Raw genomic sequence first — 26,389 nt, 5'->3', positions numbered from 1 at the left:
GACGTTGTATCAGTGTGAGATGCCTTGGAACATACTTTGCTTTAGGAGTTCTGTAAACTTCTTAAGAGCTTATCAGGTTTATGTTTCTGATCTCTGATTCTAGCACATAATTTATATAAAGGAGAATAGGTTTAAATTAGTCTCATTTAAGATGTTTTAAATCTAGGTTTTGGCTAATTGTCAACATGGTCACTGGTTAACCTCTTTTATTTATTCTGTCATTTAAGGAGTGTTCAGCCTTGGTGTTCCTGTAGATGCCCTCTTCTTTATTGGTAACCAGTTGGTGGCCACAAGTCACACAGGGAAAGTAGGAGTGTGGAATGCTGTCACTCAGCACTGGCAGGTTAGTTTTAATTGAAGCTCATTACAGAAATGAAAATATTTCTGAGTCATGCATCTGGTTTTTCCTTTTAGAATAAATACTGTTTTTTATTATACGTAATATTGAACATATTTAGATGTTTCTAGATACCAATTTAACTTTTTTAAGGAATATGTTAATTTGTAAAATGAATAGTTTTTAACTGTAGCTTGGCATTTCTTCTTTTCCTTGAAATCTTTTTACATTTTGTGCTGTAGACATGGTAGTCCAGACAAACATCATTTTTTGTGTGGAAGCACAGATCTACATGAAAGCACATGATCTGCCAGGCATGGTGATGCATGCCTATAATCCCAGAGGTTCATGACTGAGGCAGAAGAGTGGCAAGTTTGAGGCCAGCCTCAGCAATTTAGTGACACCCTGTCTCAAAACAAAAAATAAAAATGACTAGGGATGTAGCTCAGTGGTGGAGCACCTCTAGGTTCAGTTCCCAGTACCAAAAAAAAAGAAAGAAAATATATGACCTGTTCAGAGAAAATAGTAGGCTAAATATTCTGAAGTACTTAGAGGAGTTAGGAGATAAGACTAAAAAAATGGTTTCTACATAACTCTGAAGAAAAAAGAAAAACTTATGGGTTCTCCAGAGGAATCCATGTTTTAGAAAGACAACACTCGTAGCTAAAATGGAAGATGAACTGGAAACCAGGGGGAATCTACTACAGGAATACTGCAAAAGATTCAGAGCCCCAGCTAATGACAGTGGTCACAGAGATGCAAAGATGAGTCTGTTTGAAAAACATTTCATAGACCTTCCCAAAATGACAGGACCAAAATATGGTTCATGTGGAAAAAGAAAGGTGTTATTTCTAGTTTGGTTTTTTCAGTTTTGACAATTGAGTAGCTAGTAATATTTTAAATTGATAGAGAACATAGGAAGAGAAACATGCTGGTGAGTAATGTGAGAAATAAAAAAAAGGGATTAAATATGTTTGCTTTGTGATTCTTAGGGGCATCCAAGTGCAGGTGTTCAGGGGATAGTGGGGAATATTCCTTTGGAATTTAGAAAGAAGAAAGGGCTAGAAATAAATATGTCAAATCCATAGTACCTCCTTGATAATTTAAAAGATAAGAATTGGTAACATTTTCCACTGAGAAAGGTATATAAAAGGGCAGAAAAGTCAAAATTAAAACTCTAGAGGAACATTAGTATTTAAAGGGACAGAAGACCAAGGCCCAAAGGGGAACACATGGAACAGTTGAGAAAGGAAATTCATTTGGGCAGTAGGATATCATTTGAAAATATGTGCTAATTAGGTTTTGGTGAGAAAGAGCCAGATTGCAAAAACTGAAAAACTAAAAGATTAGAGACAGAAAATTCAGAATTATCTTTTAAGAAGTTTCGTGATAAAGAAAAACAGAAAACAAAAATGACAATAATTAAGGCTAGATTGAAAAAAAGCAGCAGCAACAGCTCAGTGCTATATTTTATTTTTTTCTCTTGGCTTGGAGAAGCTTACACATGCTTATAGCCAGAGAGGGAAGTTGCAGAGAAAACTCCTGAAGATTGAAAGAATGGAGATGATTTCTGGTTCCACAAAAGTCAGGAATGTGTGGAATGTAGCCAGAGAGATTGTCCCAGTAGAGAGTAGAGACACATCTTTCTCTGTGACAGTTTATGAGAAAAGAATAAAAAGAAACATGTTAGAAATGTATTTATCAAGGAGAACATAGATAATAAATTGTATATCTGCAGTGGATTTGGGTGATAAGACTTTCTCCATTAGTGTTCAGAACTGAGAACAGAAGCAAGAGAAAAAAACAACAATAACAGTATTTACTTGATTCAGGATTGGAGTTTGTCTTAGTTGGCTTTTGCATTTCTGTGAGCAAAATACCTGATGAGCAACAGAGGAGGGAAAATTAATCTGGGCCATGGTTTTAGAGGTCTCAGTCCATAGATGGCTGAGTCCATGGCTCTGGGCCTAAGATGAGGCAGAACATAATGGTGAAAGGGCATTGCAACACAGAAGTAGAGACAACATGGAAGCTCACCAGGTACAAAATAGAAATTCCAAAGGCTCGCCCCCATTGATCTGTCTCCTTCAGCCACACTCTGCCTGCCTGTAGTTGCCACCCAGTTAATCCATTGAAGTGGATTAATCAACTGATTAAGTTATAACTCTTATTTCACCTCTGAAGATTTTTGTCTTGTCTCACATGCAAAGTTTTGGGGAACACCTCATATCTAAATCATAACAGTTGTAATAATATGAATTCCACACACCAGGGAATGACAAAATGTGAAAATGTCAAGGTAACTAAAATTGTAAGATCAAAAATGGTAATAAGGAAGTGCTTGGTAGGCAGAAAAGGATGCAGGGATGTAAAGAACTAAAGGAAAGATAAGCAGATTGATAACTTTCTTAAAGAAATGAGAATGGTTGGAGAGATAAGTTATTGTCAATGAAATAATTTACAGTTTTAGAGTTGGTGTAGTTCTCAGTGATAGAGCCCATTTAAATAACTTGTTGAACTGAATTAGAGATGGAAGTACAGTCAACCCTCAACATCCATGGATTTTTCATCTACAAATTCAACCATCTATGGATTAAAAGTTTTGAAAAAAGAAAAATTGCATCTGCATTAAACACGTACAGAGATTCTCCTTGTCATTTTCCTAAAAGATACAGTTTAACAGCTATTTAATATATAACCTAGAGATGAATTAAAGTATATGGGAGCATATTTGTAAGCTATATGTAAATACTGAGACATTTTATATTTGAGCATCCAAGAATGTTGGTATTCTTAGAGTCTTGGAACAGTTCCCTCTGGATGCTGATGAATGTCCATAATTGCATTTGGGGTCAAGGAGCTATAAGGGGCTTAAGTATGGACATTTAAGTGCCAGGATATACAGTACTAGAGAATGGGAGAAAAGTAAACAAATACAGGCACCAAGATTCTTAGTAAAGATAATAGGTGGATCTGAAAGGCACATTTTGAACAGGGTTGTGCCATCAAAGTTGAGGGTATGAAGGAACATTCTTGAGAACTTACAACTCTGAGATACTGGAGAGATGGTGAGAGAATGACTGATTTCCAATTAAAGGAATTACAGTCTGGGGAAATTAGGTTTCATTTTCAGTGAAGATATAGAAGTCATATTTGTGGAAAAAAAATATTAGCTAGAATGAACCTTCCATATTGACACAGCATTATAATGGTTGTCAGCATAAAAATAATGAGCCAAGGGACTAATCTAGATGGTAGAGAGAAGTTAATCAAAAGGATTCTTTAGCTGGTGGTATTTCTTTATAGTGGAATGTGAGTTTTACTGATTTATGGAAGTTCTCTCAGGTGGGTTAGTTTGCTAATTATGCCAAGTTTGAGTTTGTAGTGGCTTGGGTAAAAAAATTACATTATCTGCCATGAAAGTGTTAAAGTATATTTTTGGTTCCTGAAGGAGCATGCGTCTTTATTGCCTTTTTTATTTTTTACTAACATTTTGAAGCTACATATTAGGGTTTTAGTATCTGAAATCCAAAAAACTGTTCTAGTGTCCTCAAAGTGAATATGTAGCCTTAAACTTTTTGATCCCATGTATAACCTGATGCTTCTTACTTGGTGTATGCATGAATTAAAAACTGTATATGACAAAGGAGATTTGTTAACATATTTCAGGAAGACCTTGGGAAAGTTGAGCATTCATGCAGCAAACAAGCCTTATGACCCAGTTAACTGAATTTCTTTATAGTGCGTTGCAGAGATGGAATGTAATAAAATATCAGCTTCTGATACACAGATCTCAACAGACAATTGTGACCACAGGCTGACTCCCATGCCTGCTGTAACACTAGCTGAATAGGTTCTGATTTGACCTTTAGCAGTAATTCTGCCTGTGAGTAACACAGAGAGTACTCAAGACAAGCCTTGCATTCTTTATTCTAGATGTATAATCCAGATTGATTTGAAGTATATGAGTCAGATAAACCACTTAACTGGGTGTGTGTGTGTGTTTGTGTACTTAAGCTTGAAAGCTGTTGTGAAACTTTTGTTTTTATAACAATGTCTTATGAAGATAATTTCAATAGACTATTAATGAAACTTTGAGCATTATATCTAATTTAGGTAAGAAAAAACATTAAAAATTTCATCTTCTTGTTCCCTTTTTAATTCCCCCTTCACTCACATGATATACACACAGGAACTCACACAATTAACCTAAAGATTAATAATAAAGTCACTAGTGATGTCAGATCTAAGTCTATGCTAAATTACATGGCAGTTTAGTAACTTTTAGATATCATGTACCAAGTCATTTGAGTTTAGACATGTTTTAGAAACATCAATTATGCATATTTTTTCTCATATCGAAACAGTTTGGGAAGTTAATCCTAGAAAACCAGTATAAAGGATTAGAACTCTCTCTGTGTCCATTTTGAGAACTAGAGATCTTCAGTTAAATTTGTCATTTCGCTGATAGACTACCCTTTAAACAAACAGTAGAGACTGAGTTTGTGGAGGAAATATTGGGTCTGAAGAATTGAATTTCTGTAGTCTGATGGGTTAGACTGGACAAAAATTGGGAAGGCTCATTTGATTAGCTTCTCTCATAATATGAGGCATCTGCAGCACTGATGTAAGAAGTGTTGTGTTGTTAAATGTTGATAATAGGTTTACAAACCCTTGCATGTTAGGAATAGGAATAAGGTGAACATTGGAATTCTGAGCCCACAATTCAGTGGGGGAGAGGATTGACTTTTAGGCATCTATTATTATATACTGACTACTGTCCTAAGTATGTTATATTTACTTATAATTAACAGTAAGATAATTGAATTAGCTGACACAAGCTTGTTTTTCCCCTTCCTGCATATAAAAATACTGGATACAAATATTAAAACTATAGTATTTATACTAAATTTTAAGTTGTTTTTGTTTATGCACACTTGCATACCATGTATCAAGATAAAAGCTCTAGGGTGTGGGATTTTAGCGAAAACAGGCATCACTTTATGGGAAAGTAGAAATTGAGCATCTTGCAAAAATATGAATTGTTTTAAAGTTCAATTCCTGAAAAGAAGACTGAGAAAATGTTATTCAGTATTTTAGAAGAAGAAAGTTTTACATGTGTTTGGTTGGATTGGGAAGACCTTCCATGAGAAAGCAAAACCAAAATATTCAAATTAGGAGTACAAGTATGTGAATTAAAGCACAAAACTCTGCCTTTGTGGTATGAAAACTCCAATTTGAGAAACTCACCTAGGACTAGTTATATTCCTAGATGAAAACATGAAACCAATGGGACACTTCCACAAGAGAGAGCACATAGGACATCCATAGAACTGATTCCTACTGAAATCGAGCTCAGTTTTTATGGACTTAGAAGCAAAAGAGGGAAGTTATCAAATGTAACAAAAGTTGTATTTGTACCCTCAAACTGGAAAAAAAATTCAAACTGTTAAGAGAATTGCTATCGATTTTCTAAGTTTTTAAAGTGAAGAAGAAACAGACTATAATAAAGGAAATGGAAGAAAATGGAATCCTAAAAATTAAAAGGCCATCAAAAATTTAACAAAAACAAACAAAACTGTAGTGAGTTAAATAGAGCAGTAAAAGATTACAGTGAATTGAAAGATACATCTGAGAAAATTATTCACAATGGATCAAGAGAACGAGATGGAAAATAGAAAAAGAAAAAATGATAAATTTTTATCTCAATGAGAGTGGCAATTTTGGAAAAGATAACTACAAACAGTTTTGGAGAAAAGAAAAAAGGTATGAATCTGTTGATTAAAGAAATGTTCAAAATATTGATAAGTTAAATGTTTATAAGCATTGTGTTGTAATGAAAGATCAGAATATGATGAAAGCATCCAGGGTGTAACTCACAGACTCCTTGTGATTAGATCTTCCCAGCAGCAGTAGAAAGCAGAAGACTGGGCCATCCTCAAGATGGTAGGAAAAGTAGGTGTGAGTCTAGGAATTTAAACACAGCAAAACTTTGATTCAAGTGTGAATGACAAAGATGTTTGCACATAATACCTATGAATTTTATCATGCATAATCCTCAACAAAAGGGCTAAAGAAATACTTTTTGATAAAAATTATTATTTATATTTGAAGGGGAAGAAGTGGGACTCATTAAGCAATGGTTAGGAAAGAAGTTAGTGTGTTGATAAATTTAGATAAATGATTATTTAAAAAGTAATAAATGAAGGTAAAAACGTACTATAAAAATGATTTTATAGGTATAGAGATTGTGGGCAAAAAGGTTGTAGGGGGCCTTATATTGTTTGGAAAGATAGATTGATTATTTAAAATTTTTAAATCACTTAAATTTATACAGATAAATTAATGGTGATCTCTGTGTTACTTGAGCAGAGAAAAATCCACTCCCACCTTATATCCTTGACTATGACTGAACCCAAAGTACTCTGTGCGATTTTTCTGGTTCCCCACCTGACTTGGCAGAATAAGGAAGAGGAGACCCCATAATAGCTGCCTCCTTACTTGTGTATTCAGCAGTACCAACTCCTCTGTAATCCTATTCATCCTCTTTCTCTCTTCTACCTGTACTAAGGTGTAGACGTGGGGGAAAAAGCAGGATGTGATTAAGGATTGCAGTAAAGGAGGTAGAAATATGCTAATCCTAGAGCCCATTCTTCCAAGAACACACGATAAAAATATTTTTCTTGGATGAGCCTTGGCAAGCTCCAGGCTGCTTCCAGTCTTTTCATTGAAATATGGATGTAATGGGAGAGGAATCTCATGGCCCTGTCTGCCCCTGTCTTCCACTTTTAGGGTAGGAGTTGAAATTCTTCCTGTAGTGCTGCTGGAGCTAAAAGAATTCCAGCTGTATGGGGTGAGAAAATTGTTCAGTGGCATAAAAGCCTATCATTTAGTCCCATCATTGAAAGATTTACAGTGTTCACCTGCTACAGAACATGCTGGCATTGGCCGTTTGAGAATTCTGACCTGGAGTTAGGGTATGGTGACGGGGTACTTTGCAGAGATAATGCTACTGTAACAACTCATAACTGCATGACACTGAGAAGGTACATACATAAAGTAGGTTCTGTATTTGAATGGCTTACAGGAATCATTATTTTCAAGTTTTCTCTCTTTTTTTGTTTATTTTTTTTTAATTAAAATAGATTCTGTGCTTTTTTACTTGTCCTGTCAAACATTCCCTTCCCTTTTCTCTACCTCACTCTTGGTTGACTTCAATTTTCCAACCTCACTTGCTCTGTGAGCACTCTGTTGGCCTTTTCTCATCAATATTGAGATGACAGTCCTTCTTTCCTCTGTGACTGTATTACACATTATATTTTAGGGCCTCTTTCATTATGATTGTTTCTTTCTCTCTCTCACAAGTTACAGGGTCCTAGAGAACAGAAATGATATCTCACATCCCTTACCTCTACTTCAGTACTTCATTTGTTTTCTTGGATAATATTTGGTACATAAAAGTACACTCATTAAACAGATAATGTTAGGCATTACCCTTTCAACTGAAAACCAAATGTGACAAATAAAAGTTCTTTAACCTTTTTGAATATTAAACAATTTTTAAAAATCTCATTTTGACTTTTGTATAAAACTTTGGTATCTAATATTTCTTTAAATGTCAAGTATGAAGTTCATATTCTTCGCTGGACTATAAGGAAAGATTCATTTTAATCTCATTTGTTGCCACTTTTTTATGTTCTGTTTGATTTTTATTTTTATTTGTAATAAAACTCATTTGCTTTTTCTCTTATAGCGTATATAGGCAGTTAGTTTGCAAACTAGGTTGATTTGTTTGAAAGAACTATATTTTTACTCCAGTACTTATAAAAACATATATAGATTTTGTATGCCCTGTCATTTCCTAGAAAATGGATGAAAAGCTTTCGTAAAGAGAATAAAAATAGTGAATGCTACCTTTTCAAAGAAATTAGAATCAATTGTTGAGGGATCTAATACCATCTAGCAATCACTTCCTTTGTTTACTGTTCAAATTCTATCCTTACTGTATGACTTTTGGCAGATCATTTAATCTCAGAAAGAGAAGGGAGAGGTTCTTGTGAGACTTGGCCTTCCATTTCCAAAGGGCTGTGATCTAGCAACCACATGCAGCAAAAGGAGATAATACATCAAACTTCAGAAAGCAAAATGCTGGTGTTGGAAAAATAACTTTTAGAAAAATTTAAAAGAAACTAATTGATGACTTCCAGAGGTCCCTGTGGCTTATGTGTATGCATGTGTGCGTATAGAAGGTTGATTTTCTGAGCCTTACAAAAATTATATTGCTTTTTATCAAAAGAATCAAAGTTTTTAGGAAATTGAACAGAAAATAGAAATTATAATTACTTTCTAACATCTAATAATCTCACTGCATCAGGTTCAAGATGTTGTTCCTATAACCAGTTATGACACTGCTGGGTCATTCCTTCTATTGGGATGTAACAATGGATCAATATATTACATAGGTAAGTATACCGACACTTAAAATGCTCCTATTTCAGTTATTATTTAAGTGAAAACAGGAAAACATTACTTTTTTAGTTTTAAATATATGTATTATTTATTGCTATTTATAATTTTTATATTTTAGATATGCAGAAGTTCCCTTTGCGAATGAAGGATAATGATCTTCTTGTTACTGAACTCTATCATGATCCTTCAAATGATGCTATTACTGCTCTGAGTGTTTACCTCACACCCAAAACAAGTTAGTACATGACCATTTATTGTAAATTTGTAAAGTTCTTTTGAGAATGTGTGTTTCTACCTTAGTTTACTATGAAACTGGGTAAAACTATCTTGGTGCTTTCCTATTATTCTTTTGCATTTATGTTCTTATTAAAATAACTGATTTTGCTTTGAAATTGGAGGTTTTATTTATTTTTTTAACATCAGTAGTAGCAAAGCAACCTTTTAAGAGTATGAATCTAAGCTTATTTCCTTGGGATTTTATTTTTATTTTTATTTTAACCTAGGGATTTGTGCCTTCTAAGTGGGCACTCTACCATTGAGCTACACTCCCAGCCCACCTTGGCAATTTTTAAATTTAAGTTATGAAAAAGACATTTTTTCAATGTGTATAACTTCCATTGCCTTCCAAAGACCATTGTAATAAAAATTAGTAGAGCAGACTGCTTTGGGTAAGTACTAAGAATTTTTTTATCCTAGAATGAAAGATAAACATCAATGGGAAATTTAAAACATGTAATGAAAGGAATTCTGGAAATATTAACATGTCAAATAGTAGTATACTTGAGTATGTTACTTATACATTATCATCCTTTTATTGTTAAAGGAATAACCTTTATTGTAAAAGAAATAGTCTAATGTATACAGATGATAGGGAGGTCAGCATATGGAATGCTGCCCAAGCCAGATGTTTTTGTTAAAAGTTTTATGTATTCTTTGGTTGCTTTTATGCCACGATGGAAGTTGAGAGGTTGTGACAGAATCAGTATGCATGCAGAGTTTAAAACATTTGCTATTTGTCCCTTTGTAGAAAAGTTTGCCTTCCCTTGCTCTAGAAGGAATAGAATGGGGAGGGGTTTTAGGTATTTTTTTTTTTTCAATCTAATTTAGAAGTGGAGATAAAACTAGGAAATTTTTACAAATCAAAGCACTTTTTTTGTGGTAGCAGGAGTATTTTTAACACATGAAGATGGAGTCATCTTTCGGATCAAGTGAAGTATTTCCCATGTATTTTCAGATAATGCAGAAAGAATTGCTGGTATAGCTAGTTGGTTGTCTCTCTCTGTTGCTTTTTAAAAATATAGGTCACCAAGCTCCATCCTGTCTTTAAATTTGTGATGGGATTTGGCACTTGTTTAAAAAAAAAGACCACAGCTGAACCTTACATGAATAGAAAACGCAGTGTAGGTATGATGTAAGCAATTTAATGAGTGTATTTATTCCATAGTCCAGTGTTTTAAAAATGTTAAGTAGTATATTTAATACTTTATTATTAAAGAATGATTCAGTATTGTGGCAAGTAAAAGTGATAGTTATTCTAGGTGAGAAGTTATATGGAATATTGTTCCATGGCAGACTTGCTAATTCTTTAAACATGTATTGAGTATCTTCTGTGTTTCATGCACTCTTTAAGGTGACAGAGAAAGCTATGATTATGATTTAGTCTCTAACAATAAGGAATAGAGGCAGGTATATAAGGAAACAAGTTCAAGATTAGTGTGTTGTTACCATGATAGAACCTTATACATAGTACTAGGGAGGAGGTGAGCAATTTTATCTTGTAGCAAGGGTTAGGAAAAGATTTATAAAGGAAATACTGATTTTAAGATGGCAGAGAAGTCTTAAGATTTCTTTGCTGAGTGAATTTTGGATATAAGTTCCGAATCCTGTTCTGTTTCTGTTATCATCAAGAAGCTTTGCAAGGGCAGCTTTCTTTTTATTTTTGCATAATATTCCACCTTTTGACTTTTGATTTTGTGTAGGTGTCAGTGGTAACTGGATTGAGATTGCCTATGGTACAAGTTCTGGAGCAGTACGTGTGATTGTACAGCACCCAGAGACAGTTGGATCAGGCCCTCAGCTTTTTCAAACTTTCACAGTTCACCGAAGCCCTGTTACAAAAATCATGCTGTCAGAGAAGCATCTTGTATCAGGTATAGTGATACTGTTAATACTGATAAGCAGTTCCCCCCTTGTGAAACTTTGCCCTGTGCATTATTTTCTATACAGTTTTATGTAAGGAAAATATAGTAAAAGAAATGATAGAAAAGTTTAATAATGAGAAATGTTATGATTGTTTTTTAAAGATTTCTTTCACTTTGCCTGGTTGTAGTATATACAGATTTAGGAGCTGTCTGATCTCTTATTTATTCTCCATTCTAATATTTTGTTCTTCTGACATTTTATTTCAAAACACTTATAACCCTGTTGATTTTTTTCCTAGAAATTTTGTTTCATTTTTATTATAAATTTGCTTATCTTAGCAACCAGTGTAATGCTAAAGTAGATTTAGATGTGTATTTTGATGTTTGATCATCATAAAAATATTGAGAATTAGTTCTGTATAAAAATATTATTTAAAGAAAATAATATTTTGGGAGGTTTGCAGTTCCTTATAACTGTAAAATTTTTAAATTATTTTATATAGTCATAAATTTGGATCCTAACTAGATATATAAAAATCGAATACTAATTTTGTGGTCTAATAAGTACTACTTTTTGATCACAAAGTAAAATTCCATTAAGAAATTCATTGTATACAATAGATTTTTTCTAAAAGATTTTGTGAAAAATGTAAGTTAGGTGTATCAATGGAGTTTGCTCTTTTAGAAGAGTCTTAACATTTACCTCTTTTGTACAGCAATTCCTGTCCAACTTGAAATTTTTATAAACATTTTCACATAATGTGTTTGTTTATATAAGAATGCCTAAAAGATAATACATTTTTCACTCTTCTCTAATTAAACACCAAGTGGAGCAAAAATCTTGTCCTTGGGTGAATAAATGAACATGCTTTTTATTAAGTATCTGATTGCTTGGGGTTTCACTGGGCCTTCCTGAAACATTCTCTACTTTAGGCTTTCTTAAAGTAGTACTTACCTGATACTCACCTGCCTCACTGAGGATCAGCCTTTCTCACTCTCTGTGATTGGTTCCTCTATGGTCCAATTGCTAAATGTTGGATTACCCTGGAGGATTTCTGTTTTCTTTATTTTCCTTGGTGATTTGAGTACTAATTATTATCTATATAACAGTTACCCCAGACTTCTTTCACTTGTGATCATCCAGGGAATTGGAAACTTATATACCCAGTGTCTATTTCTGGATTACATTTAATAGGATGTTGAATAGTTATCTCAAATTGAAATTAGACAAAACAACATTTTAATAATTGATTAATTGATCATTCAAAAACCATCTTAGTACACATTGTCACCATTTATTTTAAAAATCTAGAAACTGCTCTTGATTTTTCTTTCATGCTTTCCACTGTGTACATGCAATTCACCAGTAAATTTTATTGTTTTTGCTGCATCATGTGTCACCAGTCTGATTGTTTTTTGTTGCTGCCAGCCTAGTGATTCACACCATCATCATTTCTCCTTAGATTACTACAGTAGCTTCTCAACTCTTAAAATGTTTTTATCTTGCCGCCTTTCTGTGGTACATATTCCACACAGCAGATAGAAATATCTCTTAGAAATGTAATCCAGATCTGATTCCCAATGGCTTCCTATTGTATTTAAAAATAAATAAAAGTTTCTACCATGGCTTATGTAGCTTTTCCTATTCTAGATCCTATTTACCTTTCAGATTGCTTCCTTATTCCCTACCCATGTTTCTCTTGTTCAAGACCCTCTAACTGTTGACTTTTCTGTTTCTAAAGATGCTTTAGAACTTTTGCTCTTGTCTGCTTTATTTGAAAGGTTTTGCTTCTGGATAATAGTTTGGCTGCCTTCTTGTTATTCCGGTCTCATTTCAAATACCTCCTTGGCGAGGCCTCCTTGGCCACAAGTACAAATTAGGTATACCTCTATCCAACAGTAACTTTCTTTAATAGTATCTCAGTTTGTTTTCTTTGTAAACTAATCATTTGGTGATTTATTTGTTCATTTAACATCTGTCTCCCTTTTCTAGAGAGGGAGTTCCTACTGCAGGTCATTTTGTTCTCCATCCTGTTCTCATCATAGTCCTTTGCACAAAACATATGCATGAAATAAGGCAGTTTAATCCTATATAAGAATATAGACTATTTTGCCAGTAGTTGTGATATTTAAATGACAGTGCTTAAGATAGTAATAATGGCTGTTATTTTGGTGGTTATAATGTTATTGTAGGATGTGATGTCAAAGAACTACTTCATAAATTTGTATTTTAACATGAAACATTTCATGTAGGTTTGGAATTTAAATAAAGAAAAATTAGTCAAGAAAAATACCTTGTTTAATAAAAAATCTCGAGTTTTTTTTTTTTATTTTTTTGTAGTCATAGATAGACAGACTGCCTTCATCTTATTTTTTTTATTTTTATTTTTACACAATGCTAAGGATCAAACCCAGTGCCTCATATGTGCTAGGCAAGCCCTCTGCCACTGATCTACAGCCCCAGCCCAAAAATCTTGAGTTCTTATGTATTCTATTTATGTTTTTGTGCCACCTGATGAATATCAGCATAATGTAATCACTTTGTTTCTGAAATAAAATTTTTGCATAATTAATATTAAAAAAAATTGTCCTTATTACTCAATTGAGTCACCTAAAGATATTTATTTTTCTGAATCCCTCTAAACTTAATAGTGAAAATCAGAATTTTTCCATGTAACTAATTAAACAGTCCAAAACTAAATGTTCCTTTTTTTTTAAATCAGAAAACTGTTATTCTGAGAATTGAGAATTTTGTTACATCAGAATAAAAAGTAACCAGAAGTTACTTGTTGCTGTTTGCCAAAAATATATTGTTTTCTAAAGTGTGGTTTAAATACAAAACTGATACTTCATAAGAAATGTTATTTATAAGAATCCAGTAGGAAATGGTATATGTGCATGGAAGAAATTTGGGATTCTTTATTAGTGTTTACTGATGAGTTTGTAATTCATTGGTAATACTAATAAATTTTCCAAAATCATTATAAATGGAACATTATTGTATTTTTTTTACAAAGACGTGTCAAAAATGTATGCAATAGTGATATCATTTTTGATGTTTATTTTTTAATAAAGTACCTATTCAGACAAAAATAAGGAGATAGGAGATTTCTCATTACATATCCATTGAATAGTATTTCAATTCAAAAAACAAATTAATTGGAACAGATTTCTTAAAGCAGATTCTCTTAAAAATAATGCTCAGTTCTAGTACAGACGCTAATGTTCCTTAATATAACTAATTATGAGTAGACAATAAATAGCTCTTATTCCTATAAGATATTTGACAAATGTCATTTGTAATAATCATTTTTGTATGACTGTTGATCTAGACTGTTTAACATTTGAGTAATATTAGCAGAAACAGTTTCTCAGTTTAAAAAAAATAAACTAAGCAACTGTTAACTATGTAGTTTGGCCAAAGACTAGGTTAATCAGTATCTTCTCTTACATACACATTTTTAACCTTTTCTATATTTAAACCTTACAGTCTATTTTTACAAGAATCCATGAATTTAGTGGTGTACCTCATATTTGTAGCAAGATAAAACATATTTAGCCCCCCTCTTTTTTAGGTAGGTATAACTTGAGTATAACTTTTAGATAAATACATCATTTGCTACTTAAATGTACCATGATCTGTTTAATGTAGATTATAGTGAAAAAGTTCAAATGTGTTTAAAGGGATTTTGGTACTGTCCTTATAATCTGTATTTAGTAACCTTTTGTGTTCTCTTTCTCTTCTAGTCTGTGCAGATAATAATCATGTGCGCACATGGACAGTAACACGGTTCAGAGGAATGATCTCTACTCAGCCAGGTTCCACTCCTTTAGCATCATTCAAGATACTATCTCTGGAGGAGACAGAAAGTCATGGTAGCTATTCCTCTGGAAATGACATAGGTAAGCTAGATTATTTGGGGTAATTTTCAGATATTATGTGGATAGTTCAAAAGAAATGTATCAACTAGAGTAGAAGTCTAAAAATGAGTTTTAAATATTAATTTTTTATTTCAAAGTTGAAACTCAAAACAATTTGAGTGCATTTTTCTCATTAGATTCTATAAATTCAGTTATATTATTGAAGTATTTTTCATTGTTTAAAAAGTTACAAGATGGGCCTGGCACATGCCTGTAATCCCAGAGGCTTGGGGGGCTGAGACAGGAGGAACAGTGAGTTCAGACCAGCCTCAGCAACTTAGTGAGGCACTTAGCAACTCATTGTGACCCTGTCTGTAAATAAAACATAAATAAAGGGCTGAGGATGTGGCTAGGTGGTTAAGCACCCCTGGGCTCAATCCTTAGTACCAAAAGAAACAAGTTACAAGATGGGTTGGGGTTATGGCTCAGTGGTAGAGTAGCTTGCCTGGCACATGTGAAGCATTGGGTTTGATTCTCAGCACCACATAAAAAAAATAAAGTTATTATGTCCATCTATAACTAAAATTAAAAAAAAAAAAGTTGTAAGAAGATATTTTTTACCTTATTAATGTTTCTTCATTTAATGTCATCTGCAAATGCTAGCAACTTTTGTTTATAACTAAAACTATAATATCTGCACATTTGAAACAATATTTTTCTTTGAGGTTCCATTCTGGGTATTTTAAAAAAATTTAATATTTTTATTTGATTAGTAATCTGAAAATAAATTTGAAGCTAGAAAAAGACTGGTGTTTTTGAAAAATCAAATTATTTTGATGGCATAATATTCATTAGGAAATAATGTGTGATATCTTCATTGATGCTCTGAATTCAGTAAAAGGCATGTGAAGTTAAATTAATTTGTCTCTGTATGCCATACATACATGTATGAATGAGAACTCATATACACACAGAAATACATATACAGAGTTCATCATGGAGACAGATTATTTCTCCCTAGGACTCATTTGAAAGAATCTAATAGAATTGATTTTCTATGAATTTTAAATATACTGGAAATTTGCATCCATCTAGAATATGCTCACTTAGTAAAAGTTTCAAAATACTTTAAAACAATTGCACTACTTAGTATATTTAGTAAAAGAAATGTTCATTGCCATCAGTTTTAATAATTACTTGTGATGATGGTTTCCTACATGTTGCTAGGAACTGGAAGTTTGTATTTTTATTTCTTCAACAAATGGTTATTTAGTAGTTTTGCTCCATACATTAGGAATCTAAAAAAAATACAGGGTGGTGAACATTAACTTACAGTACTTGCAGTGGGAATAAAAAGAAAACAATTGTATTTTGTACACTGTGCTTAAGGGCATAGAGCTAAAAGCACTCAGTGGAGATAGCACCAGTATCTAGGCTAGGTATCATACCCTTACATTTAATCTTCTTAACAATTATATGAAGTAGATATTTGCCCTACTTAATATTGATGGAAACTAACATTCAGAAAGAGAACACTTTAGCAAGGTCATAGTGTTTGAACTGACATAGGAAGCATGAGTATGTTTTTGTTCAATTTGAAATGTTCTAGAGTTGGGACTTTACTGCTAGAACAAAAAGAGCATGCTAAAAGAACAGAAACCCAGAGAACCTGGCAAGTTTGGAAAATGTCAAAAAGGTCATTGAGTGCTGGATTATAGGGATTTAGGGATAAGACTGGGTTGATAAGCAAGGACCACATAATTGAAAACCTTTCTCTACAATAAACTGATGAGTTTAGATTTTATATTGTAAGTAACGGGGAGCTTTTTAAGAATTTTGACAATGATACCTGATCAGTGTTTACAGTTCATTCTTCATATGCATGTCCAAGAAGGCTTAGAGAACAGTAAAGGCATAGGCTGACTCAGGAGTCTTACTTGGGAAATGAAGTAACTGAGTGCCATTAACTGAAATAAAGAAACATAGAAAAGAGGGGCTTATTTTGGAAAAGAATGTGAAGTCGAATATATATATTTGAGTAGTATTGTCTGTGGATATTCCATGGTATGAAGGGATGAGGGTTAGGCTCTGGTAACAAAGACCTTAACTGGAAATTTTGTTTATGAATCAGTAGCATTTAAAAAGTAGTGAAAGCCCTGGTAGGAGTTGTTCAGGGAGAGCATGTGTAATGTGAATAAATAGTAAGAGACAATCCCGTGAATTAACTTTAAAACCCACTAAAATAAAGGAAACAGAGAGATTTTTCTTTCTTCTTTATACTTAAAAATAAGTAAATAGACATACAGAGCAGTGAAACACCATCAAGAATGCTGTGGGTGAAATCTAGATTGCAGTGGGTAATGGAGTAGTAGGTACTGGCAGTGACCAAAAAAGTTAAAAAGCAAGGAAGGGAGTTCAGAGCTTATTTTGATTCCTCCTCCCATCTCCCCACCCAAAAACAGAAAGGATCTGAGTATATTTTGTGTTCCAAGGAAAGATGTGAATTTGGGAGAGTTTGGAGAATCTATAAATTGGGCGAGGTCATCAGAGTTAGGTTATGGGAGCATTTCATGTGAATTATTAGAGTTTAAGGGGAGTGAAGAACAGTTCCATAGTTCTGCTCAGCCCTAGGTATTTTATTCATCATCAATATTTTGACTTTGTGTATAGGTTATTGAATGAGGACTGTCATTCCCAGTAGAATTAAACTTTAGAAAGTTCTCCAGTAATTGAGCAACTGCATAGTGTAGTGAAGAGCCAGTCTGGAACCAAACTATTTGGGCTCCTTGGAGTTCCAACTCCATCCCAGAGGATCTCTGAGACCTCTGGTTAACTAGTCTCTTAGTGCTTTAGTTTTCTCATCTGTAAAATGATGATAATAATATGACCTCCTTTACATGGTAGTTATGATTATTAGGATGAATTAGTATTTATATGGCACATAGTAAGCAAAATAAAGTACTACTCATAAAGATGTTTCATTTATTAAATAGGCATGATTCATGAGATAGCTTGGGATATATTGTCTTTAAAATTTTTTTGTCTATCATACACTTTATATGAGAATAAATTGATATTTTAGCTAATGAATATAATAGGAAAAGAGTTCTTAAAATTTTATCTGTAAGTTTTGCATAGTAAGTTTTTCTTTATGTTGTTGTTCAGAATCTTTTTGCCTTGTCCAGTACACTAAAGTGAAAATAATTGAATCTTTCTTTTTAATCCAAAAATCTGAATCCCAAATGCTTCAGTATCCTAAACTTTTTGAGTTTTTTTCATGTTTCCAACATGAAAAGTAGAAAATCCTACACTATGAACTTTTATTTCTTGTACAGAATTATTAAAAATATTGTATAGCATTCCCTTTAGTCAGTGTATAAAGTGTATGTGGAGCATAAATTTCATGTTTAGACTTGGGTTTGATCCCCAAAATATCTCATTGTGTATTTGCAAATTTCCAAAATCTGAAAAAGTCCAAAATTTGCAACACTTGTAGTCCCAAGCATTTTGAATAAGGGATACTCAACCTGCATTAGATTTCATATTACACTTTCGTGCTGCTGTGTGTCTGTTTTAGCTTACCAGTTACTCTATATGAAGTCATTTCCTTTAAAAAAAAGGAAAAAGATCAAGGTTAATGGAAACTTCTTCTGTTTAATGAAGTTAAACAGAATTATATTTTAAGATTTTACATGTTGTCTTTTCAGAAAAGTGAAGTAAATGCTTGAAGCAACTTAATTTGTACATTCTCTCCCCCTTTTTTTGGTGGTGGGGTGGTTTTTATTGTGGTTGTTTTAGTGTTAGGACTCAAACCCAGGGCCTTGCACATGCTGAAAGTGTGTTCATTCTACTGCTGATTTATACCTCTGTGCCTCCTTTTTAAATTATGAGAATCTAAGCACATCCCCAAAGAGAGTAAATATTTTAACAGCTCTCCTCTAGTACTGTTAATGTGGTACTTTAATCAGACTGTTGCCTTCAACTTTTGTAACCTTACTGCATAAAATAAAAGTTTGAATTATTGTGTATTTCTTTTAAAATTTTTAATTCAAGTTGAAGTGCTTGAATCATTGCATTTTGTGTCTGATTTTGACTTGAAACTCAATGCTATACTAATAGGCGTGAGAAATTCTTTTTAGTAGAGAGGTATTAATATTAATGTTCCTATTGTAAAATTAAACAAATTAAATTTTAATTAACTTCTTTTGACATTTTCTGTTGTCTGACCAAGGGCCTTTTGGAGAGCGAGATGATCAACAGGTGTTTATCCAGAAAGTTGTTCCCATCACTAACAAACTATTTGTAAGACTCTCATCTACTGGGAAAAGGTAACACTTTAACGATATTTCTATGCAGAAATTACTATCTTACAGAATACGTGGCATAATTTGTTATATTGATGAAGACTGCAACTTAAAAAGTTGTCTATTCATTATCTCATTATTATTATTATAAATTAACATTAAAACAGTTTACTTAGCACTTATTTTCTAAGATTCATTTAAGGTTTTTACAGATAGTTGTGGACAAGTAGGAAGAACTAGTGATATAATAAAAAACAGTGAACTTCTTTCATGTTCAAACATAACTTTTTTCTTAAAAATATTGTTTCTTCCTTTAGAAAATAAAACACTTTAGAATGTAAATATTTCCTAGCCTATCACATACAAATTGTATGTGTTATATTTCATAAAATATATTACAGATTTTCTGATAGTGTTCCTTTGTACAATAAAAATGATGAAGCAGTTAAACCTTGATTAATAATAACTACAATTTGCATAATCTTGGCACAGCTTACCATTTAGCACCCATATTTCATTTTCATATTTTATCACATTTTTCTCCTTCTGTCTACTTGAGTATAGAAAGAAATTGTCTCTGTGAGAACAAGAATGCTGTCTTTATGTATTTACCTCCTGACTTGCACAGTGAGAATGCTGCCCTTCCCATTATATGACACTGGCAGTATTCTTCTGATTTCATCTTCAGAAATGATTTCTATTCAAACATTAAGTGAAGAACAATGAATTTGATGGCAGACAGATGAACAAAATTCCAATTCTGGCACTCTTCATTAGCTATGTAAATTCAGCTTAAGTTACTTTGTTTTTCTTAGCCTTGGTTTCTTTCGTTCTTTTTTTTTTTTTTGATTCATTGTACATAAACGGGGTACAACTTTATTTCTCTGGTTGTATGCGGAAGTAAAGTCACATCGTTTGTATAATCATATTTGTACATAGGGTAATGATGTTTGTCCCATTCTGTTATCTTTCCTTCTCCCTACCCCTCATTTTCCTGTATACAATCCATCCTTCCTCCATTCTTGGCTCCCCCCGCCCCCACCCTGCCCCCATTATGTACCATCATCCACCTACAGAGAAATCATTTGGCCTTTGGTTTTTTGGGATTAGCTTATTTCACTTAGCACGATTCTCCAACTCCATCCATTTACCTGCAGATGCCGTAATTTTATCCTTCTTTATGGCTGAATCGTATTCCATTGTGTATATATACCACGGTTACTTTATCTATTGAAGGGCATATAGGTTGGTTCCACAATCTAGCTATTGTGAATTGAGCTGCTCTAAACATTGATGTAGCTGTGTCACTGTAGTATGCTGATTTTATGTCCTTTGGATATAGGCCAAGGAGTGGGGTAGCTGGGTCAAATGGTGGTTCCATTCCAGGTTTTCTAAGGAATCTCCATACTGCTTTCCAGTGTGGATGCACCAATTTTCAGCTCCACCCGCAATGTATGAGTGTACCTTTTTCCCCACATCCTCGCTAACACCTATTGTTGCTTGTATTCTTGATAATAGACATTGTTTTTCTTTTCTTTTCTTTTTTTTGCAGTACTGGGGATCGAACTCAGGGACTTGTGCTTGCAAGGCAAGCACTCTACCAGCTGAGCTATCTCCCCAGCCCGATAATAGACATACTAATTGGGGTGGGGATGTGGCTCAGTGGTGGAGCACTTATCCAAGATCAGCAAGACCCTGGGTTCAATCCCCAAAACAAAAAAAAAAAAAAGAAAAAGTAAGCCTTGGTTTCTTTACAAAATAAGGTTCAACTATTTTGATGGTATAACATAACAAGGTAAAATGAGTCAAAAAATGTAAAATATCTCACGTAGTCCCTGACTATAATAGTTGTTTAATTGAAGTTAGTTTTTCTCTTACTTTTGCATTGACTGAAATTTCAGTTCCTTTAAAATTATTATTTGTAGTCTCAGATTGGCATTTCTTCTCTTAAAAAATTTTTTTTCATGTCAAGTGAAAAAAGTTTAAAATTCATATTCAGAGTCCTTACACACGTTATTGGTTTTCATTTTAATGTTACTGATACTATTGATGTTTTTAAAATTTCTTGGTTGCCTTTCTTCAGCATGTATAAATCACTGTGATTTAGTGTTTGTTCAGTGCATATTTAGTGAAGAAGCTGCCAAATATTTGTTAAAAACTGTTCCCCTTTAACAGTGTAGTATCTCATCTATATTAATTTTTCACATAACCCTCTTCTGTTATTTCAGACAGTATGTAATCAACTACAATTTCTGCATGATAAAACGAATTTTATTACTTTAAATGTATCATTCCAGAGGAAATCCTAGTTATAAAGTAACAAGCAGAAGTTTTTTTTTGTAGAATCAAATAGATGACCAACCCTTTATGAAGCTATTATAACCAAAGCATGCTGTTTAAAGACAATTCAGATTCTAAATAGGAAAAAGTGAAATGAAAGGATTTGTTGAAGTTTGCATGGAAAAAAAATACTTGTAGAAAAATTTGAAGAAGTAATCCTAAGGAATCTATCTCATAGGAAAAAAAGAGCAAAATCATTTGTGTTTTCATGCACATATAAATATTGATGTTTATTTTAAACATAAGACATCTAGCTTTTTAAAAAATATATTTTAAATCAATTTACAAATATTAAAAAATAAATGTTATTCACTGTTAGCAATATTATGAAAAGTTATCATCTTGATAAATAGAAAAAATTTGACAATTATACACTCATTTATGATTTTAAAAAGTTCTAGTAACTAAAACAAAGAAGAAATTCCTTAATCTGATAATGTCTAGGAAATAATTGTTGCAAATCTCAGACTCAGTGATGAAGGAAGCATTTTCCTTGAGATCAGGAGTGAGACTAGCATAGCCCCTTTCACACTGTATGTGGGCATGTAGGAATTAGCATTTTCCTCCCATTTGCCTTGCCTGCTAGGAAATCGAGCTAAGCTTCATATTCTGTTCCTACTATTTTCTACTATGTTTCTCATATTTATTTGGGTGGTACTTTCTCTTCCTTCTTAATTTTTTGACCTTAACATTTGCTTGGTACTAATTTTTCCTTTTTTTTCTTTCATTTTTTTTTTTTAAATAAGTTCCTCAAACACTATTTTGAAGTAGGCCAAAATAAATAATTCACTGAAGTACAATTCAGCTAACCCTATGACTTTGGGAAAAATCATCTGCTCACTTTAGTCTTTGGTTTCCTCATTCGTCAGGATAGATGATAATTGTTTCGTTTCACTTTTATTCTTTTTGAAAATTAGTAAGTAGCTATAACATTGCTTTGATAGAGTAAAGAGTATCCTAATGTAGAATACAATGTTGGCCATCTCTGTAGAGTGATATATTTTTCCTGGTTTCAGATTTTTAAAAATTTGCACATAAATTTTAATGACTTTTTAAAAATATTTTCTATCATGATTTCTTTCTTTTTTTCAGTTTCTTTTTAAATAATTGTTCATTCTCATCAAGGCTCTTTTTTTTTTTATTTAAGGTATTGCCTTATTTTGGTTAGCTTATATATTGTTTTCTCTAACCTCAAATAAACAAGACTTGAATTTTCTTCCTATTGACTTGCCTTGACCCCTTTAAATTTGTTTTAGATGTACTCAACTGTATCTTTGCAAATATGAACAGAACATCTTAATGATTAAGATGTTATTTCTTCCCATGCTTTACAACTGTATAATATCTTTTGCAGAATCTGTGAGATCCAAGCTGTTGACTGTACTACAATATCCTCATTTACAGTGAGAGAATGTGAGGGATCCAGTAGGATGGGCTCAAGGCCAAGGCGTTACTTGTTCACAGGCCATACAAATGGCAGCATTCAAATGTGGGATCTGACCACTGCTATGGATATGGTTAATAAAAGTGAAGATAAGGGTAGGTTCCCACATGGAAAGATGTTTGTCACAAGGCAAGCTTTTTTTTTTTTTTTTTTTTTTTTTTTTTTTTTTTACATTTACATAGGGTAATGATGTTTATTTTATTTCTCCCCTCCCCCCACCCCTCCCACCCCTCTTTTCTCTCTACACAGTCCTTCTTTCCTTCATTCTTGCTGCTGTCCTTAGCCTAACTCTAAACCTAACCCTAAACCTAATGCTAGCCCCTCCCACCCACAAGGCAAGCTTTTGACATCAATGATTATAATGAGTGTTTGTTTTCCTAAGATGTAGGTGGTCCAACTGAAGAAGAGCTACTCAAATTACTAGATCAATGTGATCTCAGCACATCTCGCTGTGCTACACCCAACATTAGTCCAGTAACTTCTGTAGTTCAGCATAGCCGCCTTCGAGAATCAAATTCTAGGTAGGTTAAAAAGCTGGGTATTATAAGTTGAATTGATAGCTTTTGGGAAAATGAACTGACATAATCACAGTTGTTCTAAAAGCCTTATTTTTAAAAGTAATGCAGATTTTGTTAATATTTATTTTTTTATTTAGCAAATTTCTTATCTATATGTACTGTGCATATCTAGTTCTTTTCATAGGAAACCAGTTTTTTCTTTTTCCTTTTATTTTTGGGGGTTTTGTTTGTTTTATGACTGGGGATTGAACCCAGGGCTTCATGCGTAGTATTAAGCATGCATTCTCCCATTGAGCTGTAACCCAAGCCACCATTTTTTGCCTTTTAACTTACTTTGTGAATTACTGCCAATTTGAAGGCCCATTATGTGATTAAGATTTCACTCAGAGAAAATAGGGAAATCCTATGTCACTTTGCTTAGTATACAGAGGTTTGGTTCCTGTTGTTTCAGGGACTATATTAATCAAAAGTGATTATACTATCTTGTTAATCTTATATTTTAGACATTATGTATTTCAATACAACCATATAGTATGCCTTCTTTTTTCTTCCCATATTGACAAAATGTTTTGAAATCTGAAGAACCAAAGGCCAAGTGCTGAATTTTATTGATTGGTGATTTTGAAGGTTTTTATTTTGTTTTTGTTTTCTCCAGCTACTCAGAAGTCTAACTTAACTATATACGTGTGGTATTATTTGCATTGGTAATTTACATATATATATATTTGGTAAAAGAAAAAAATTTTAATGTGGTACTGGGGGCACTGTACCACTGAACTACATTTTATTTTGAGAGAGGGTCTAAGTTGCCCAGGCTACACTTGAACTTGTGATCCTCCTGCCTTTGCCTCCCCAGTTGCTGGGATTACAGGCGTGTACCTATTGATAAATACAGGTTTACAGGGAAAAATGTGGATATAATATACTGTACATGTATTTTTACTAGTAGTTCAATTAATGAGATATGCTCCTGAGAAATTGCAAAGTGAAATCTGAACTATAATTTCAAAAAATTTTTTCAGCCTTCAGCTTCAGCACCATGAAACCATTCATGAAGCAGCTACTTATGGTTCCATGAGCCCTTACAGAGAGAGTCCTTTGTTAGCAAGGGCAAGAAGGACTGAGAGCTTTCATAGTTACAGAGACTTCCAGACTATTAATTTAAACAGAAATGTAGAAAGAGCTGTTCCTGAAAATGGTAACTTGGGTCCAATACAAGCTGAAGTGAAGGGGGCAACAGGGGAATGTAATATATTAGAGAGAAAGTCTCCTGGAGCAGAAATAAAAAGTTTGAAAGAATTGGATAGTGGATTAGAAATGCACAAAACAGCTGAAGTTTTTTCTGAATCCAAGAAGAGGGCATCAGAAGATGAAAATGAAAATAAAGTGGAGTTACGGAAGAAAGGAGGATTTGAAGGGGGAGGATTCCTTGGAAGAAAGAAAGTTCCCTATCTGGCATCATCACCAAGTACTTCTGATGGAGGAACTGACTCGCCTGGTACTGCATCTCCTTCTCCTACAAAGACCACTCCATCTCCTCGGCATAAAAAAAGTGATTCTTCAGGTCAAGAATACAGCTTGTGAAAACTCACCAAAATGAATGGTAGTTTTGTTAAATTAAGATGAAAATTAAATTTTCCTGGATTTCAGTTAGTTTTTACAGTGAGACTTTACAAGATAAAATTGAACATCATTTATTATCTTTTTAACAGAATTACCTGGAATAAGGAGATAAAGTAATCATATCTCTTGACATTTTGGAAGTTTTTTTAGTTTTACAAACACATTTAACAGATTATTTGTAAAACAGTATTTGTTTTAATGTTTAGCTACTCCATTGGTTTTGTTATCATAGTACCACATCTTAATAGGATGGTGTCCATATGGATGAATATCCCCTGGAGCATGGGAACCAACAGACTGCATTCCTAATCTTGATTGTGCCTGAGACTTGTCTTGCAATGTTACCTTAAGTGAATGACAATTCTTTTTGAAAGTTGGTCTCCCAAACTTAATTGTGTTTTCAGTGTGTTTACCAGATATTTGATGAGGTGCTACGTTTGTGAGAAAATATCATGTAATTAAAAAACACTATTAATGTTGAGTACAAGATTCCACTGTATAGTAAGACTTCTAGGATTTTTTTTTTTTTTTTTTTAATTGTGGGTCATTTTCTGATTCTCACTGTTGGGAGTTCTTAAATCTTAGCATGCATCACCAATATTCAATGCAAAAAGTCCATGTGAATTGTCTTTCAAGTTGGAGCAATTGTCTGTTTTGGAAAAGATGAGATAAAAATAATAAATTAGGCAAAGTTTTGAGTGCCCAGAAGGGAAAACTCAGTTGCTCATCTAACCTTGTTTTAGGAGCCACCTTTTAGTATTAATAATCAAAATAACTTAAATGTAGACCATTTTGTTAAACTTCTGAGATTGTAGATTTGGGTTTTTGGTTGTTGTAAAAATGTTATTTTGAATATATTTTCAATTGTTAGAGGAAAAAATTTTGTAAAATTTTTTTCATTTAATTGGAATGATTTTCAAGTTTCTGCAAATGGGGTAAGTGTAAATTTAAACCATTAAGCATTTATTGGTGAATAATGTATATATTCCCATTCCAAGAAATATAATGAGTAAAGTTCAAATAAAATTCTTTAAATTTTACTATATTACCAATGGCTTCACAAAATTCTCTTGTATTTATTTATCAATTGAATCAAATAAGAAAGATTTAGACATAATGATTTCAGTTGTTTAAGATGTTTGAAGTGGATCTTTTTTTTTTTTTTTGACTTCTTTCTATAAAAAGAAAATGGAGAGTGAGAATATGTACAAAAACTAAGTCATATTGTCAGTAAGGAAAAATGTTAGGCAAAGCATAATTTCAAAGTCACTAAGGATTCATCTTGTGCCTTTTTCATGATAATCACAGTGGTGTGGAAGTTGGATGGACAAGTAAGGAAATTAAGGGGGTGG

General features: G+C 33.0%; 1 protein-coding gene across 2 annotated transcripts in view; it reads left to right on the top strand.

The window, feature by feature from the left end:
- Kctd3 (potassium channel tetramerization domain containing 3) overlaps positions 1 to 26,157 on the top strand; it is a 49,448-nt gene extending 23,291 nt beyond the window's left edge. The window contains exons 10-18 of one of the 2 annotated variants that reach the window (XM_047521118.1): positions 228 to 343; positions 8,712 to 8,799; positions 8,925 to 9,041; positions 10,786 to 10,956; positions 14,695 to 14,850; positions 19,040 to 19,136; positions 22,807 to 22,991; positions 23,285 to 23,417; positions 24,437 to 26,157. In XM_047521118.1, the coding sequence (XP_047377074.1) occupies positions 228 to 343; positions 8,712 to 8,799; positions 8,925 to 9,041; positions 10,786 to 10,956; positions 14,695 to 14,850; positions 19,040 to 19,136; positions 22,807 to 22,991; positions 23,285 to 23,417; positions 24,437 to 24,998 (1,625 nt within the window). In that variant the 3' untranslated portion in view covers positions 24,999 to 26,157. Of the gene's footprint in view, positions 1 to 227; positions 344 to 8,711; positions 8,800 to 8,924; positions 9,042 to 10,785; positions 10,957 to 14,694; positions 14,851 to 19,039; positions 19,137 to 22,806; positions 22,992 to 23,278; positions 23,418 to 24,436 lie in introns of both variants that reach the window. The other variant, XM_047521117.1, reaches the window with a different exon arrangement.
- Positions 26,158 to 26,389: the final 232 nt, after the last annotated feature.

The sequence above is a fragment of the Sciurus carolinensis genome, chromosome 12, assembly GCF_902686445.1.
Source record: "Sciurus carolinensis chromosome 12, mSciCar1.2, whole genome shotgun sequence".
NCBI lineage: Eukaryota > Metazoa > Chordata > Mammalia > Rodentia > Sciuridae > Sciurus > Sciurus carolinensis.
This window is presented reverse-complemented; position numbering and strand designations above follow the sequence as displayed.